The sequence below is a fragment of the Caretta caretta genome, chromosome 10, assembly GCF_965140235.1.
Source record: "Caretta caretta isolate rCarCar2 chromosome 10, rCarCar1.hap1, whole genome shotgun sequence".
Lineage (NCBI taxonomy): Eukaryota > Metazoa > Chordata > Testudines > Cheloniidae > Caretta > Caretta caretta.
The window spans coordinates 43,583,889-43,601,435 of NC_134215.1; the positions used below are offsets into that span (position 1 = coordinate 43,583,889).

General features: G+C 46.7%; 1 protein-coding gene across 10 annotated transcripts in view; it reads left to right on the forward strand.

The window, feature by feature from the left end:
* CELF6 (CUGBP Elav-like family member 6) overlaps nt 1-17,547 on the forward strand; it is a 242,235-nt gene that overhangs the window by 209,635 nt on the left and 15,053 nt on the right. For 6 of the 10 annotated variants that reach the window (XM_048865634.2, XM_048865639.2, XM_048865643.2 and 3 more), the window contains one exon: nt 1,800-1,955. The exons of 1 other annotated variant lie outside the window; for it this stretch is intronic. In XM_048865634.2, coding sequence (XP_048721591.1) covers nt 1,800-1,927 — 128 coding nt within the window. In that variant the 3' untranslated portion in view covers nt 1,928-1,955. Of the gene's footprint in view, nt 1-1,799; nt 1,956-14,798; nt 14,888-16,505; nt 16,611-17,547 lie in introns of those variants that run through there. 3 more of the 10 variants (XR_012670191.1, XM_048865637.1, XM_048865638.2) reach the window with 3 other exon arrangements.

Below are 17,547 nucleotides of genomic sequence, written 5' to 3' on the forward strand. Positions count from 1 at the left end.
CCCCCTTTCCTGGGAAATGTTGGATAAAAAGCCTCACCAATTTGCGTAGGTGACCACAGACCCAAACCCTTGGATCTGAGAACAATGAAAAAGCATTCAGTTTTCTTACAAGAAGACTTTTAATAGAAATAGAAGTAAATAGAAGTAAAGAAATCACCTCTGTAAAATCAGGATAGTAGATACCTTACAGGGTAATTAGATTCAAAACATAGAGAATCCCACTAGGCAAAAACTTAAGTTACAAAAAAGATATTCAGACAGAAATAGTTATTCTATTCAGCACAGTTCTTTTCTCAGCCATTTAAAGAAATCATAATCTAACACGTACCTAGCTAGATTACTTACTAAAAGTTCTAAGACTCCATTCCTGGTCTATCCCTGACAGAAACAGCATATAGACAGACAGAGACCCTTTGTTTCTCTCCCTCCTCCCAGCTTTTGAAAGTATCTTGTCTCCTCATTGGTCATTTTGGTCAGGTGCCAGCGAGGTTACCTTTAGCTTCTTAACCCTTTACAGGTGAGAGGAGCTTTCCCCTGGCCAGGAGGGATTTCAAAGAGGTTTACCCTTCCCTTTATATTTATGACAGGGGCAGACATAGCTTCTCAGATCTCCTGATTTCTGGCAGAACTCTCACCAAGATTGGCCCTTGTTCCAAAAGGCTGCTGTCTGCCATTACATTAAATGGGACTGAAGCCACAGGAGGCCTACAGTCAAAATAGCAGCCATTTCCTTACAACTTTTCCTTGTGGAAGTGAGTGTGCCCCTAGCAAAGATGGGCTGGCACTTCCCGTTGTTTCCAATAGGACTGAAGCCAGGCTATCTTTGGTTATAATGACTGTGAGGGGACAGGTCTAGGAGGGAAACTCAAGTGGTGCAGGAGAATATGGGAAGAAGAAGGGAGACTGAGGAGGATGCAGGGGAAATGTGGGGTGCAGAAAGGAGTCTGACAAGGTGTAGAAGGGATATCATGGGGATGCTGGGGAATGGGGGACAGAGACAGAGAATGTGTGGATTAGGCAATTGTAAGGGGAAAGAAGGAAAAATGTAGGGGCAGGTGAGGGACAGGAGACTAGGGGAGTGTAAAGGGAGAATGTGAGTCTATCCCGGGGCCAGTGCAGGGAAAGTGGAGCTCCTCTCTGAAAAGCCAGTGAGGAGGCCCACATTTTTGTGTACACGTCATCCGATGAAGTGAGCTGTAGCTCACGAAAGCTCATGCTCAAATAAATTGGTTAGTCTCTAAGGTGCCACAAGTACTCCTTTTCTTTTTGCGAATACAGACTAACACGGCTGTTACTCTGAAACACGTCTAAGATTGAATTTTGACCCTTACATGATCACACACTAAGTGAGGGCAGGCAGCTTCCGCCCTTAAAAGCTCCAAAATCAGGAGCCAGCCAATGTGAGTTTAAACCTCATGATTTGGGGGGGAGGGTCTGACTACTGAATGCGGAGGGCTGTGGTCACAATATTCCCAGCATCACCTCTCCCTTCCCTGCACCAGAGTCTTCTGGGTAATCCCATTGCCCTTATCCAGCAGTTACTGATGGATGCTTGGAGTCAGGGTTGGCTCCAGGCACCAGCTTTCCAAGCAGGTGCCCGGGGCAGCATTCAGAGTTGAGCAGCAGTCCGTGCCCCGCAGCGGCAATTCGACGGCGACTGTTTGGAGCAGCAAAATTGGTAGAGCCGCCCCTGCTTGGCGTGAACTTGTGGTGATGAGTGGAGAGGGTCTCTGGTGCTGTTGGTGATGAATTGTGTCCTTCCTTCTCCGTCCCCCCTCTCACCCTCCCCTCACCCCCAGGTTTCGTCAGTTTTGACAATCCAACTAGTGCTCAGGCAGCCATTCAGGCCATGAACGGCTTCCAGATCGGCATGAAGAGGCTAAAGGTCCAACTAAAGCGGCCAAAAGATGCCAACAGACCCTACTGACCCCTGCTCACCCTGGCCCTGCAAACAGGTAAGGCACTGGCAGACCAGACTGCCCCAACTGTGGTACAAGTGGGAGAGTGGGGTAGTTTGGTGTTTTCACCAACTCATCTGTGCTTGCTGCCAGGAAGCCAGGGGGCAGTATGGCATCTCCTGTTGTTTCATTCATGCCAGGATGATGCTGACTTCTGTTGATCTGTGCACCGCTGCCATTTGTTGGAGAGTGTTGGACCTTTGACTTAGCTATCAGAGCTGCTCCTTTGGCTCTGCCTTATTCTTTCGGACCTGGTAGCCCTGAATTTGAATCAGTGTGGTCCAGTGGCTAGGGCGCTGGACGAGGACTCACTCCCAGATCTGCTTCTGACTGGCTGGGCGACCTGGGGCAAGTCACTGTCCCTCTCTGGGCTTCAGTTTCCCCATCTGAAAAATAGTGATAATGATGTTTGCCATCTTTTTAAAGTGCTTTGAGATCTCTTGGTGCTAGATATTGTTATTATTGTTGCTTCCTTCCGACTTGGTGTCTTGTGTATATCATATGCAGCCACAAACCATTGCAGAGTCCCTGATCAGCAGGGATCCTAGAAATCCATTTGCCATGGAACAACACAGAAAAACACAGAATTTGCGTTTTTACAGAGAATCTTTGGTTTTTATTCCGGGTGCCCAGCTCTGAAGGCAGAGTGGAGAGCGGCAGCTGCTGGCAAGGCACCCAGCTCTGAAGGCAGTGCTGCCCCAGCAGCAGTGCACATAGGTGCCGACTGCATGGGTGCTCCGGGGCTGGAGCACCCCTGGGGAAAAATTAGTGGGTAGCCACTGGCAGCCAAGCTCCCCTCATCCTCCGCCCCACTTCACCTCCTCCCCCCCACCAGAGCACGCCGTGTCCCTGCTCCTCCGCCTGCCTCTTAGCGCTTCCCGCCACCAAACAGAAACTAAATGAATTCTTTGCTTCAGTCTTCACAGCTGAGGATGTTAGAGAGATTCCCAAACCTGAGCCGTCTTTTGTAGGTGACAAATCTGAGGAATTATCACAGATTGAAGTGTCACTAGAGGGGGTTTTGGAATTAATTGAGAAACTTAACAGTAACAAGTCCCCGGGACCAGATGGCATTCACCCAAGAGTTCTGAAAGAACTCAAATGTGAAATTGTGGAACTATTAACTATGATTTGTAACTGGTCCTTTCAATCAGCTGCTGTACCCAATGACCGGAAGATAGCTAATGTTACGCCAATATTTAAGAAGGGCTCTAGAAGTGATCCTGGCAATTACAGGCCAATAAGTCTAACGTCAGTACCGGGCAAATTAGTTGAAACAATAGTAAAGAATAAACTTGTCAGACACCTAGAAGAGCATAAATTGTTGTGCAAAAGTCAGCATGGTTTCTGTAAAGGGAGATCATGTCCTACTAATCTAGAGTTCTTTGAGGGAGTCAACAAACATGTGGACAAGAGAGATCCAGTGGACATGGGGGGAGGGATAGCTCAGTGGTTTGAGCATTGGCCTGCTAAACCCAGGGTTGTGAGCTCAATCCTTGAGGGGCCATTTGGGATCTGGGGCAAAAATTGGGGATTGGTCCTGCTTTGAGCAGGGGGCTGGACTAGAGATTTCCTGAGGTCCCTTCCAACCCTGATATTCTGTGACATAGTGTACTTAGATTTCCAGAAAGCCTCTGACAAGGTCCCTCACCAAAGACTCATACGTAAATTAAGTTGTCATTGGATAAGAGGGAAGATCCTTTCATGGATTGAGAACTGGTTAAAAGACAGGGAACAAAGGATAGGAATAAATGCTAAATTTTCAGAATAGAGAGTGGTAACTAGTGGTGTTCCCCAAGGGTCAGTCCTAGGACCAATCCTATTCACCTTATTCATAAATGATCTGGAGAAAGGAGTAAACAGTGAGGTGGCAAAGTTTGCAGGTGATACTAAACTGCTCACGATCGTTAAGACCAAAGCAGACTGTGAAGAACTTCAAAAAGATCTCACAAAACTAAGTGATTGGGCAGCAAAATGGAAGCTGGTTGATTAAATTGGGGTCCACTAAGGAAGCATGGATAGCTGACACTTGTGCTCCGGTGTCCCTCCACGCGGTGACCTTCTTCCCGCCCACACTCACAGTTTCCCTCCGCTCCAAGGGTATCTGGGAGGTATCTGGTGCATTACTGTAATATTTACTCAGAACATGTTATTCTACAAGACCTTAGTTTAAAATTTTCTTTAAAAATATTTCATTAGTGTGTTGCTGAAGATTATAAAATCACATCTCTAAAAAATCCTTGCATAGATTTTTAGATGGACAATCTGAGTATTCATCTTTAGCCTTAAATGCTTGGCTCTTCAGACATAGTTTTTTAAATAAATCCTTCAAAAGACCACCCTTATCTAAAATACACATGCAACCCCGGGCTGCCGTTAGGCATGGGGCAGCAGTTTAATAATACTGCATAGGGCCCCATAAATCCTAAGGACAGCCATGGGTGGCATGGTATGGTGTTGCCACCCTTACTTTTTCACTGCTGCTGTCTGCAGTGCTGCCTTCAGAGCTGAGCTCTGGGTGGCGAGGGAAACCAAAGTTCAGTGTTTATTTTTTAATTGTGGACAAATGTGGATTTTAATGTTTTTTATCAGAGAATTTTGGGGGTTTTATCATGGAAAACTAGGATCCCTGCTGATCATGCGCTGTTTATAGTAATGCATGGCTGCATATGCACATATGCTGATGTCATCAGCTATCTACCTACATGCAATAGCAGCATCAAGACTGATGTCCAAAAATACATGGGGTAACTGCTCTCCTGAAGCAGGTCCTCTGAATCTAGCCGAGGGCAGTGATGCACAAGCACATGGTGTGCCAACCATAGAGATGATTAGAAGCTCTTTATTTGCTAACTGCTCAGGATTCAGCTTGTTTTAAGAGGGATAAGCACTAGGTTTGTCCTTGACCCTACCAGATGCCTGTTCCCACCACTTATTCAGACCATAGATGTCACCTTCCAGACTGCTGAACCCTTCCCAGGTACACTAAGGGCACTTTCCAATAGAGACGACTCAAGCTGCAGAATTGGGATCTGAATTTCAGAGAAGGGAAAGAATTGGGAGTGTTTGGATTCTGGGTGTGGGTTCGGGTCTCTCTCTGCTTTGAAAGTGTGCTGGACTTTCCACTTCCAAAACATCATCTGCCAGTACTTCCAGCCAGAGGCTTCTAAAGAGGGCATTGTGTTTAGGGAAAGTCAGGCCTGAACTTGAGATAGCTGAACCATATTGGATAAAAATCAGATTTTCAAAATGAATCATCCCTAAAACTCAAACGCACCAGAGCACCCCTCCCTCCACAATATTAATCAAACTGCCACTCCACCATCCAACCTCCATCCCAAATGCAACTAGACCAGAGCCCCCAAGCCCTTTCACAGGTTTAAAATGCTCTGTTTAAGTTTTATTTGCTATTCCCATTTTATTTTCAGGCACATTTTGCTTCCCTGCCTCTAGCCAGGACATGGAAGCAGCAGACGCTGAGCTGAAACTAGGAAACATTGGAGAAATCTAGTGAGAAAGCCTATTCTTGTACCATTTCTAAGCTAGCTGCGAGGCCAAGGGACTAGGTGGGTTTAGATGAGTATCCAAAATCCTGGCTCTAACCTTTGGTTGATCACTATTTTGAATGTAGACAGTAGTGACTGGAGGTGCTTGTGGACTGCTTGTTAGTCAGAAATTTGTGGCTCTCCAGGACTGGCACTGTGCTGCACTAATCCTCATGGGAACATGACGGCCTTTATATAGTGACACTGGACCTATACTCTGCCTCTTCCAAACACTGGGGGGATGCAGCAGTTTGACCCTCTTTTAGAACTGGAGGAGAGGGGCTTCCAAAGAAAATGTCAAGTTCCTGGTGAAAAATAAAAATCTGAACTATTTTGGCCAAAAACTGAAATAATTTTATTCTGAAAGGCTGCCGTAGTGCCTCATGGGTGTTGTAGTTTGTGTGTATCATACTCCCATTCTCCTCAGTTGTGCAGGCTCCCTGGTCAGGCTACATCTCCCAGGACGCACTATGGTCCTCATTCTTGATTAGGGGAGGTGCATCGTGGAAGCCGCATGGCCATGGTGCAACATGGGAAATAACGTCCTGCTAAGGGTCGTAGCTTATATAGGAAAATAGGGTAATGAGGTGCCTGAACTGCAACTAGCGTGAGGCACCACAGCCACATATCCAGACTGAAATATTGTTGGGTTGGGCTGAAAACCAAAACAATTTCAGTTTTCACTCGTTTAATTTTTTGTTGAAAAACTGATGTTTTCCACAGGAATCAGATGCTTTTTCAAGAAAAATGAATTCAGTCAAAACCCCAAATTTCTGTCAAAAACCAGTTTTGAGATAAAAAGAAATTTTGGACCAGCTCCACCCTTTCTCACTGTGTTGCCACCTGCTGCTCTGAGTGGTCGGGTATAACTATGCAGCCATCCTGCAGCCGTCTACATCTGCTCCCTGCATCAAAATGCACTCCCCAGAGACATGTCCACTCAAATGTGACATTTCATAGGTCACCCAGAGAACAGCCAGCTGAGAAACAGCCCATGCTGTTTAGAAGATAGGCTGAGATAAGATGTGCAAGGGTCACATTCGGATGCACTTTGCCTGGTATGGGCATTCCGAGGAGAGGGGATTCCACGAGCAGATAAAATAGTGTAAACAGGTTCAGCACTTACTTGCACATCTTAAAGCCTCAGGCCACGTTGCCACAAGATCATTATTCCCTAGCGACTGAGGGGAAGGATATATGGGTGAGCTTGTACAAAGAGTTGCTGGCACGTTGTCCCTCTTTGACACTTGAAACTAGCTCCGACCCTCTAACTAGGGGGATGGAGCAGAGGGGATAGAACACCTGATGGCAGGGTTGTACTCTAAGGCGGGTAGTTGTGGCATGATCCTCATCAGGAAAGGCTGGTACATGAATGAGTGAACCCCTGAGAGACACCCCAAAATTAGCAAACAGTTGGCTTGTAGATTCATGTACGCGCGCGCGCGTGTGTGTGTGAGATATACAGGCATAATTACAAGACTCTTCCAACACGCTCTCCAGGCTCTCCCAACATACACAGCTGCACACATACCAAAGCTCACCCATGCTCTCTCTCTCTCTCTCTCTCTAGGCAAAATATTTTCAGTAAATGGTAAATTTGTGAGGGCTCCTGAACTATTTGCACATTCAAGTTGAATTTGGTGAATAGTTTTGGACAGAAAAAAAATTTTTTTTCCAATATGTCAAAACAGTTCATTTTGACCATTTTAAAATTAAATGTTTCAACTTTCCATTTTGAAATATTTTGTTTCTAAATTTAGCTATATTTATTTTGAAAACACAAAAAAGTGTGAAAAGCACCCCATAATTAAACACACCCACACATGCACTCTACTCCCATCATGCACAAAGAAAGGGTATACGACTGTAATCCACACACCTTCTGGGTGTGGTGTTCCATCCCATCTAGTGGCACCGAGACCACTTAGAAAATGAGTCTGCTCTACAGCCGTAGCTAGTAGCCAGTTGGCTTTTAGCTCATACGGTAGAGGCTCATGCACTAAGCTCCGGAGGTCCCTGGTTCGATCCTGCCCATTGACAGACCAGTGTCTGTTGGTGTTACACAATACTCCTGCAATGATACATGCTGCTGTCATGACCAGTAATGCCCCCTCTCTCAGTAGCCATTTGCGAGTTTGCTGCAACTCCCAGACTTGTTTCTCCAATAAGATACAAGTCACCATCTGAGCAATGCTGCAAGGGGCTCCTGGTCCAGGCTGATTTTTACCTGTTATGATCCTGTAACACACTAGAAGTTTAGTGATTTTTTTTTTCTTTCTCTCAAGAGTTGTTCCATTATTTTACTCAGGATAGGGATAGATCTTATCGGGTATCAGTAGGTAGGATCATGCTTCTTTCTGCTTTTGGAAGATCAGTCCTGCATTTTCTTTTCTCCATCCTTCTGGTACCTTCCCAGCTTTCTGAGAGTTTTCCAAAATAATTGTCAGTGGTACAGTAAGTTTTTACCAATTTCTTTGATGCCCTATGATTCATAATGTCAGGACTGGCTGGCTTGTCCACGCAGGGACAATCAGCCACACTGTGAGAAACAAGCCCTCAGCAGACTTTGCCATACAAGGTCTTTCCCAAGTAGCATCTAAGCCAGAGGTCCTCAAACTGTGGGTTAGGACCCCGAAGTGGGTCATGACTCCATTTTAATTGGATCACTAGGGCTGGCATTAGACTTGCTGGAGCTCAGGGCTGAAGAAAGGGGCACGGCTCGAATGGGCTTGGGCTTCAGTCCCCTCTCCTGAGATCATATAGTAATTTTTGTTGTCAGAATGGGGTCACGATGCAATGAAGGTTGAGAACCCCTGATCTAAGAAAACATGGCTAAAGACACCTAACTTCTGTGTTTGCTTGTGTAAGATGTGAAAGTGCAACAGGAGAGTAATTAGATTGCTGAACTGAAAAACTAATTACAAGCAAAGGGCTTGGTGGTGCAGGGAACTATAGTCTGCCCCTATCCACTCTGGAGACTTAAGAACATGAACCTGAATTAGGGCACGGTGACACATGGTTTGAAATCATGGTCCCTTAGAGGTGTTTATCTGCAGTACTGCACAGATTGATGCAATTGGCAGAGGTGTGTGGGGAGCTCACAACGGAACCCCACGGAGTTGCTATAGCGTGGGAGCAAGGTCAATTGGAAGAGCTGACTGGGAGAAAAGCAGGAGGGGCTGCAGATCAGGACCACGGACTGGCCTGGGTTGCTAGGCATGGGGAAGTCTGCCTGCTGTCAGCCTGATTCTAAGCAAGATTATTTCATTTCTGACTTTCATAAACACAACCCCTGCAACCAGCCCATCCAGGGAAAAAGAGAGGTTGTGTTTTGAATCAGTCTGTGCTACAGAATAGAGTGGTGCCAACCCACATAATGTTACCAAGGGTCTGGTGATATTTGACATTTTTCTTAAAGCCCCAACTCTTGGAGTCATGTGATGTGGTGAAAATCTCAGCTTTCATTTAAACAAAACCCCAAGTTTCTAGCCCTTCTGGTTGCAGAGATAGGCTAGAAAACATGGCCCAAGTGTACCCAAAATGCTTGAAGACCAGAAAGCATATAAAAAGCACCCCAGATTTTTTTTTAAATGTTTTGGATTGTATGCCAATCTCATGATTTTATGGGGCCTGTCTCATGAGTTTTGAACGCTTGGGGTTAGTAATACTGAAATATACAACCATGAAGCTGGGGCAGTGACTCATCAAGATGAGCTGCTATGAAAGCACAAAGGCCGCACTGGGAATTCGTGACAAGAGAGACAGTGGAGGGGAAAGAGGCATTTGCTTTTTTGTCTTTCCTCATGCTCCAGGCAATTAGTAGCTCCATGGATGATGTGACCTGAACAGATAGTACTGACTGGCCAAAAGGAGGCCCATTCAGTCTCTAGAACAGGGCGGTAACCCCCGTATCCTGGACAAATTCTAGCTCAAGTAATTTCATGTTGTTGATTTGGATTCCTACTGCTGCTTCATCTGGCTACAATATTCTCATCTGTCCAAACTGTGGCATATTGTTGCCAATCACTGTTAAAAAACCAGGTGCCACCACAGAGGGGACTACAGCCAAGAGGTGAATGAACTGATTCCTTGTATACTATATCAGGCCAGAGCTTGTAGGCCTCACTTGGCATTTAATCATGCCCAGCTGGGCGAATACAGCAACAAAGTATTCCCCAAAATTAGTTTGATTGTTCAAACTAATTGGCTTCAGCTGTGTTTGTGACCTTGTTGCATTTGCTTTCTGCAGATAAACTTGCCAGTGAGTATGCTGGCAGGAACACAGGAAATCATGAGGGAATAGCTCAGCAGTTTGAAAATCAGGCCCTCAGGGTGTCATGTTGGGCACCCAAAACAGAGACACTTGGAATTACTGGCTGCTCTGCGGAAATGGGATTGTACTGACAGCCCCTGAACCTCGGAGGTGGCGTGGCTGAGAGGTGCAGGACGGGCGGGCTGTGTCACTGTCCCATCTGACCAGAAGACCTGTCAAGAGTAGGGTGATACCAGGAGCCTCACATGCACTTTGCCTTATTTCTTTGTCCAGGGTGGCTAAGTGCAGCTATGGGAACTGGCTAAGAACATGGGCATTCAGAGTAAGGAGGGAGGGAGGATGGGTCAGTCTGTGGTGACTGGTTGATCATTTCCAGGGATACCAAAGGGGATGTTTTTAAAGAGGTTTTTGAAGAAATCACCCTCTTGTCACTCCCATTAGCAACTTTGTGCAGAGGAGACCTTGGGCCCCTCCCACCTGTCCTCTCTAGGGTGCCATATCCCCGCACACCCTCTCGGGACGGGGGGGGGAACCATGTCCCCATATGTCCTCTCAGCGGGGCAGTGTCCCCGCCTACCCTCTCAATGGAGTGGGGGGCATGTCCCTGCATAAGAGGATCAAAATAAACCCAAACTAGTACTGTCCGGAAAGTAAACGAGACCCACTTGGGCCCCCTGGTCCAAATTGTGTTTGTGACTAGGGCAGGAAATGCAGCTAGAGTGGGGTTTCTCATGGCCTGCCAGCATTTCTCCTCCCAGGCCTGGCGGGAACCCAGAGAGAAAAATGCGACAAAAGCGAGCCTCAGTTCAGGGTAATTTCAGGCTCTGGATGATGATTGTGCGTGGTTTTTCCATGGAGAAATTCTTTTCCTCTCCCCTTTCCTATAGCTTCTAACCTTGCCCCCTCTGCTCTGCCCCTGCCTCATCTCCCATCATGCTCACCCTAACCGCTGCGCTCTACATTGGCCACAATGTCCTTGCCGTGTGCCATCACGCCCAATCTAACCCCATTCTCTTCCATTCTTGCTCCCTCTCATGCCTTGCCTGCTCTTCTCCCTATTCCCAATCGACTTCCCATGTATGCCAAGTGACCTCCCTCCCTTCCTTTTAATCCCTCCTGTAACGATGCTGGTTCTGGCGGGACCCAACTGAGAGTCCCAATTCAGAACAAACTACTTAAAGCAGGGCAGTTACAGCCCAAGGCTGGGGTTTCTATGCACACCAAGGCAAACCAAACCAGCCAGACAGAGAGGACTTTGGTCTCACCCCACTGGCTAACCACAAGTCACACAGGCAATTCCCTCAGACACTCCAGTTTCCCAGTATCCCCACCAGTGCCACTCGTTATGGGGACAGATGGTTATGAAAACCAATACCCCAGGAAAAGAAAAGAGGTTCTCTCAATCCCAAAGGACCAAGCCCCAGACCCAGGTCAATATACAAATCAGATCTTACCCAGAAATCACGCTGTTGCCAATCCTTTAGAATCTAAAATCTAAAGGTTTATTCATAAAAGGAAAAAGATACAGATGTGAGCTAGAATTGGTTAAATGGAATCGATTACACACAGTCATGGCAAAGTTCTTGGTTCAGGCTTGCAGCAGTGATAGATCAAGTCTCTGGAGTACATCCACAGCTGGGATGGGTCTTTCAGTCCTTGGTTCAAAGCTTCAGTGTAGCAAAGTCCCTCCAGAGGTAAGAAGCAGGATTGAAGACAAGATGGAGGAACTGCAGCAGGTTTTATGTTCTCTTGCCATGTGGTCTTTCTTTCTTTGTCCCAAAGACAAGCCGTCCATCACATGGCCTGGAAAAACCTCAGAGCTCTGTCCATAGGCATGTCCCTGCGTGCCTTGCTGAGTCCCAAGGCATGTCTGCCTTCTCTCAATGGGTCAGTTGTATAGCTGATGGTCCTTAATGGGCCATCAAGCAGGCTAGGCAGAGCTGACACCAACTTGTCTGGGGTGTCACCCAGAAGCATAGCACAAGTTTGAACTACAGATGTATACAGCCAATACTTATAACTTTAAATACAAAAATGATACATGCATACAGAGAGCATAATCATAACCAGCAAACCATAACCTTGTCTTAGACACCTCATTTGACCCCCTTTATATATGATTTGGTGCCACTATAGGACCTTGGTTGCAACCATGATCTATATGGTCCCAGTTCATGTCAATAACGTCACACCTCCTTTGCCTTTCCCTGCGCTGCCAGCTCCTCCCCTGTGCCCACCCTCAGTGCCTGTTTCAACACACAGAACTTACAAGATTGGCTCCCTTTGCAATGTGACCTACCCGACCGTTCCTTGATTTCACTCCTGCCCCTTCTTTCCCAACCCATGTCTTTTGACTGTTCTCTTCTGATGGAGATAGTCAGCTCTTTGGGCCAGGACTGTGTCTCTTTCACTCTCCTGAAAGCGTCACACAGAGTTATGTGTGATGTAAATTCTAATGGATGATGACAACCACTGAGCATTGCCTCGGCAGATCCTCACGAGTGCATGCCTTTGCATCGCAAGCCCCGGACCATTATGGGACCATGTGCCCAACCTCTCAGAGATTCGCTTGTTCAATGCAAGGGTTGGTGACCCCAGCTGCCTTCAGTTCCATTCCTACTGCCATAGGCAGCATGTCTCAGAACCATCCTTAGCTCACCTGTGCTGCAGGAGTCGGTGTTCCATCTTTAGCTCAGGTTAGGTAGCTAATTTACATGTTTTCTGGAGAAGTTTGAAGCTGTGTCCAGAAGCGTATCGGTTTCTTGGCTGTTAGATTCACGACAGTTCAGCTGGCTCCACTGCAGAGCCCCAGGTCAGTTGTCATCTGTGGCATTGCAGGGTTCTGATCCATCCTCATCCCCTTCATTGCCCTGCTGAGAACCTAGAGTTTATCATCCGATAGCCAGATTTAAATGGTGTGTGTCTTGTGACCAGATATCCATAACAGCCCCAGGCATGGGAGAAGGGCCGTCCCTGAAGCCATTGGGATTAGCTTTACCCCTCCAACCTGCCTTGAGCAGGAGGGGCAGCTTAAATGCCTATTGATGGATAATTCCTTGAGAGGCCAGCCAGCCAGCACTGGACCCATTTCCTCTGTACCAAAGGTTTCAAAGGAACTGGCCTCATCGCATTTTGGTTCCACCTCAGAACCAAAGGATTAAAAGAAAGTTCAATGAGGGAGGGACTGGTTGCAATGCTTCTTGAGATGTAAGGGCTACAAAAAACCCAAAGGCCGTGACTCCTCATAGGAAGTCCTCGTTCCTGTTCTCTTCTCTCTTAACCGAGGATAGGTGCAGATCCACACACTCTCCTCTAGCTCAGTGCAGGAACTGGTGGTTTGCAAGCATCATAAAGCCCTCAGATCCAAGCACCTGTTAGTGCTGTGGGCTCTTCAGATCCATAGAGGTTGGAGCTGGGGTGCCTGAATTGAAAGCTTGAGATCCAGTGACTGATGTATCTCTCTCTGCCCCTGTTTTGTCTGGGAGTTCAGGGAGGCAGTAATCCATGCTCTCATCCTTCTCAGGGCAATAGGAGATCTGCCACGGTCCAAAAAACCAACCTCTCCTTTGATTTTTCCTGCCTCAGTGGCCCAAATTCAGATCCAAGGACTTCCTGGACAGAGATAAGAATGGAGGGTTGTCCTGGTGGCTCTCTGATCCATACATTTCCTTGCAAACCCAAGTGTAAGATGAGAGAGAGGGACCATTCTCCCTCTCCTAGCACCTTGGACACATGCTCTCAGTATTACAGGGAGGTTATACTGAGACATGCTCTTTGGACTTCTCCCTCACCATGAAGTTCTTCTAAGAGGTCACTTATGGCCATCAGACACCACGGACAGTATGGCACAAGTGGCATTGTCTGTTCATCGAGCCAAGAGGCAATCCACTGAGAGGCCTCTTGCAAAGCTCATCTTCTCCAGAGTACCTGGAAGAAATACTCACCTCATCACCTAAGCCTGCCTTTTCCTCCACTGACAAATCTGGAGGATGATCCTTGGAGTGTGAAGAAAAGGAGGAGGAATTAGAGAACCCAGAAGATGCATGTGGTGCAACAAAGGCTGAAGCCATCCTCTCTCACCTCCCCAGAGGGAAGTGAGACTGTGCCCTCACTCGGAGAGGTGGAGACTGAACAGCTCCAGGAGTTGCAGAGACCCCTGACAGTCCAGGGTGGGCAGTGAGAGGGAAGTCACACAAGCTCTTTGGGATCGGAGAGCAGAGAAGACTATTCTTCCTGTACACAAATGGCTCTTAAAGCCAGCAAAAGGCCTCTGGCTCAGGCCGGCCTCACTTCCTGCTCTGGCAGAGAGACATGGCCACCTTTACTGAACAACACAGCAGAGATAGGGTATTTCATCAGCTGGAGCTAGGCTACGTATGTTAGACAGTGAGAAGGCACTGTGTCATCACCTGGGGAGGACAAAACTCTTTTGCAACTCTTCAGAGTTATTTGTGATATTCAGAGACAAGTGTAAGGGAAAACCAGTTTCTGTTCAGAGAGTGTATAAACAGATTAGGCTCTGGAGTCAGTCCTGACCAAGCACGTGTCCCAGTGCCAGATGGCTTAGAGGCCCTCAAAGCAGTTCACACAGCGAGTTTGGGGGATGTCTCCATCTCTGAACTCTGGGAAGTCACTCTGTTGCGCTCCATTCATAACATCACACAACATGACTGTCTTGACTTAGGGGCCAAACATGGTGCTAATTTTAGGAGAACAGTCCTTTGACCTTTCTTTAACCAAGGACTCCTCAACCCTCCTCTAAGGGGTTCTTACTGCTAGTCAGTCTCCCAAGCATGGGGATATGCAGAGGCAATTCTGGGTGAGAAAGAAAATATACTTATCTGTAACTACAGTGTTGCCCCTGCAAATTCACACTGAACCAACCTCCTTCCCATACACAGCATTCTGAATTTGTGGGAAGAACTGAGGGTGGTCAGATGTGCAGTCCTTGCATTACTTCACACCGAGCCTTGAGCTCCACAGGTAGGTGTATGTGTGGGACCATCCATCTCTGCTTTCTAGGTGCTATCTGGGCTCATGGCCCTAAGGCATATGCACCCCCAAAGGTGTGGCTCTGCAGAGGCAATGCACACTCAGAACGCCACTCACAGGTGAGTAATCTTACTTTATTAAATCTGACCTGGGTCATCCATCCATTATGTGTTTCCATCCCATCGTTGTCACCCATTCTAAGCCTAACAGCAGGGCAAAGCCTTCACCTGCTTTCACCCAAGCCCCTGAAAAGCTGGGCCTGGAACTTTGGCACATGTGCCTACTCGTTGCAGGTCTGTAGGTTGAAAAGTCATGGCAAGACTTAGACAACTCAATCTCCTCACTGACTTTGTCCTAGTCGCCCAGCCAGAGATAACCCTTTTCTCTCTACAGCCCATATGCTTTGTGAAATGTCTTGCTCATATGCTGCATGTGAAACAGGGGGGTCTGCCCTCTGCCTGAGAGAGACATACCTAGAGCCTTAACTGGGGCCTAGTTAAACAGAACAGATTGCAACTATCCTGGGTGCAGGGGGACTGGAACAATTTGTATGGGGGGGGGGGTGCTGAGAGCCATGGAACCAAACTGTAAACCCTGTATGTGATGGAAACCACTTCAAGCCAGCGGTTACAGCAGCACCCCCAGCACCCCTAGTTCCCGCACCTGTGCCTGGGTGTATAAAGTAGGAAACTGTGGCCTGAAGAAATAGATCACAGCATTCAGTGTTCCACCTTGCACCTGGCTGCTTGCATCTAGGAGCTTGGCATGCCAGGCCCTGAACACCCTGGTCTTCACTTCTGGGTTAAGAGGAGAGCAGTGGTGAGACTGCGTAGAACTGATTTTCCATAGGAGTGAGTGGACTGTTCAAAGACAGCCATTCCTGACGGTACTGTTCAGTCTAGCACAGCAGCGAGGAGAAGTCTCTCTGAAGACGGGGCAGTTTCTCCATAAACACTTTGTCAAGTGTTTAGCAAAATTTCCTGGAAGAAAAGAGCCAGAAGGTAAAATCTTGGTCTTCCTTCACCACACACTTAGTATACGTGACTCATATAACCTAATCTTCCTTTCATTCATAGAAATAGGTGAATAAGTTCCATTTTTCCTTTAACATGCAGCTATTTAAGCTGAGAAGCAGTGTCTCTAATGGCTAGAGGGAATGGGTTTGGAGCTAGGATCCCCAGGTTCTAGTCCCAGCGCTGATTCACTGTGTGATCTTGGGCAATTCACTTGCCACCTTTATGCCTCAGTTTCCCCCTAAATGGGCAGAGCAAAGCAATTAATGCAAAAAAAAAGGGAAAGAATGAAAGAAGTTGTTCATCATGGTGAATTTCAAAGTCACATACGTGAGTATTTGCAGCTGCCAAATTTGAAATTTGCACACCCAGATTTTCCAGTTGGATGTGTTTGCTGGCTCACATCCAGTCAGGGAAGAGAAATTATACTAGGTAGCTTATGTAACCAATCACAAATGAGCATCCGTTAGCTCTGAGAATGGGGACATTCATACTCACCTTACCCTGGGTCTCTTGCGAGTGATGTGACATTAACGTGTAAAGCATTGTGAGATTCACCAAGGGGAAGGTGCTAGAGGAGATCAAAGCATTATTACACATGACCTCAAAGGATCACTTTCTGTTCTTGATCAACCAAAAATGAAAATGAAAAACTCCATCAAACCAATTCATCTTTTCTTTATGTTTTGTTTCCTCCAACCCAACCACTACTGTACCTAACCAGACCAGGCCAATCATTGCTCCAAGATGGCCCCCCAGTTGCCTAGCAACCCTCTAGCTGTTGTGGGAGTCCCAAACCAAAACTATCTCTCCCAAATAAACCGAAACTGTAAGTGACTAACTCATGTTGTCATCGTCCTCTGCGATGACGCCATGTGGCCGGTTGTAATCTCGTTGCATGATTTGACGTTGAGTTTTCTATATCTCTATTTCTATATCTTTATTTTTTCTGTATTGGTGCTTTTCTTTTGGCGATTGTGAAGTGCCGTAGTGAAGCCCCTGGTGGATAGTTTTTGGAGTGCTGATTGGTCAGTCTTGATTAGTTGTGAACTTTGACTCCCCACCCCCCCAAACTCCACCGTCTCCTCTGCCCTCTCTTCTTTTCTCTTTGTTGTAACGTAACAATCTGTGTTTGTGTTTCACCTGCATTCACTATATGGCCATAATGACTGGGGAAATTTATTGTTAAGGAATCACTCTTGGTTCCAATATTATTTCTGAAAAAAGGGGGTTTCACTTAATTTCGGTTGAAACAAGAAATGAAGGGTTTTATTTCGTATTCTTTTCCCTTTTGTTATTTTCTATATATAGTCTCAAAAACTTGGTAGTGCATGCAGAAAAGCACTTGGGAATACCACGAACGTTGATCCTTCAGCAGTATGGTTTGCGGATTCTGAGTTGGAACTGAAGTCTTGTATTTCTTTGCTGAATATTCCTTCTCATCCCATCCAAAAGGGAATTCAGAGTAGAATAGCAGAAAGTGAGGCTGGAGCAGGAGAGAGTGAGTTATGAGCAAAGACTGAGGTGGGATTTACAAAAGAATATACGGTAGTTAGGTGCTCAGGTCCCATTCCCTAACACAGGAGGACTAATAACTCACCTCTGGTTCAGTCAGTGCAGTTCTGTCCCGTTAGCACATCAGATCTCCATACAGACCCTTTCACTTTCATAAGAGGAGACAGAGCGGGCAGTCTTTGTGATTCCTCAGAGCTAGGAAGCCAGTATTCGCAGTAACAAAATGAGCCAAATGAGATTGCAAAGGAATC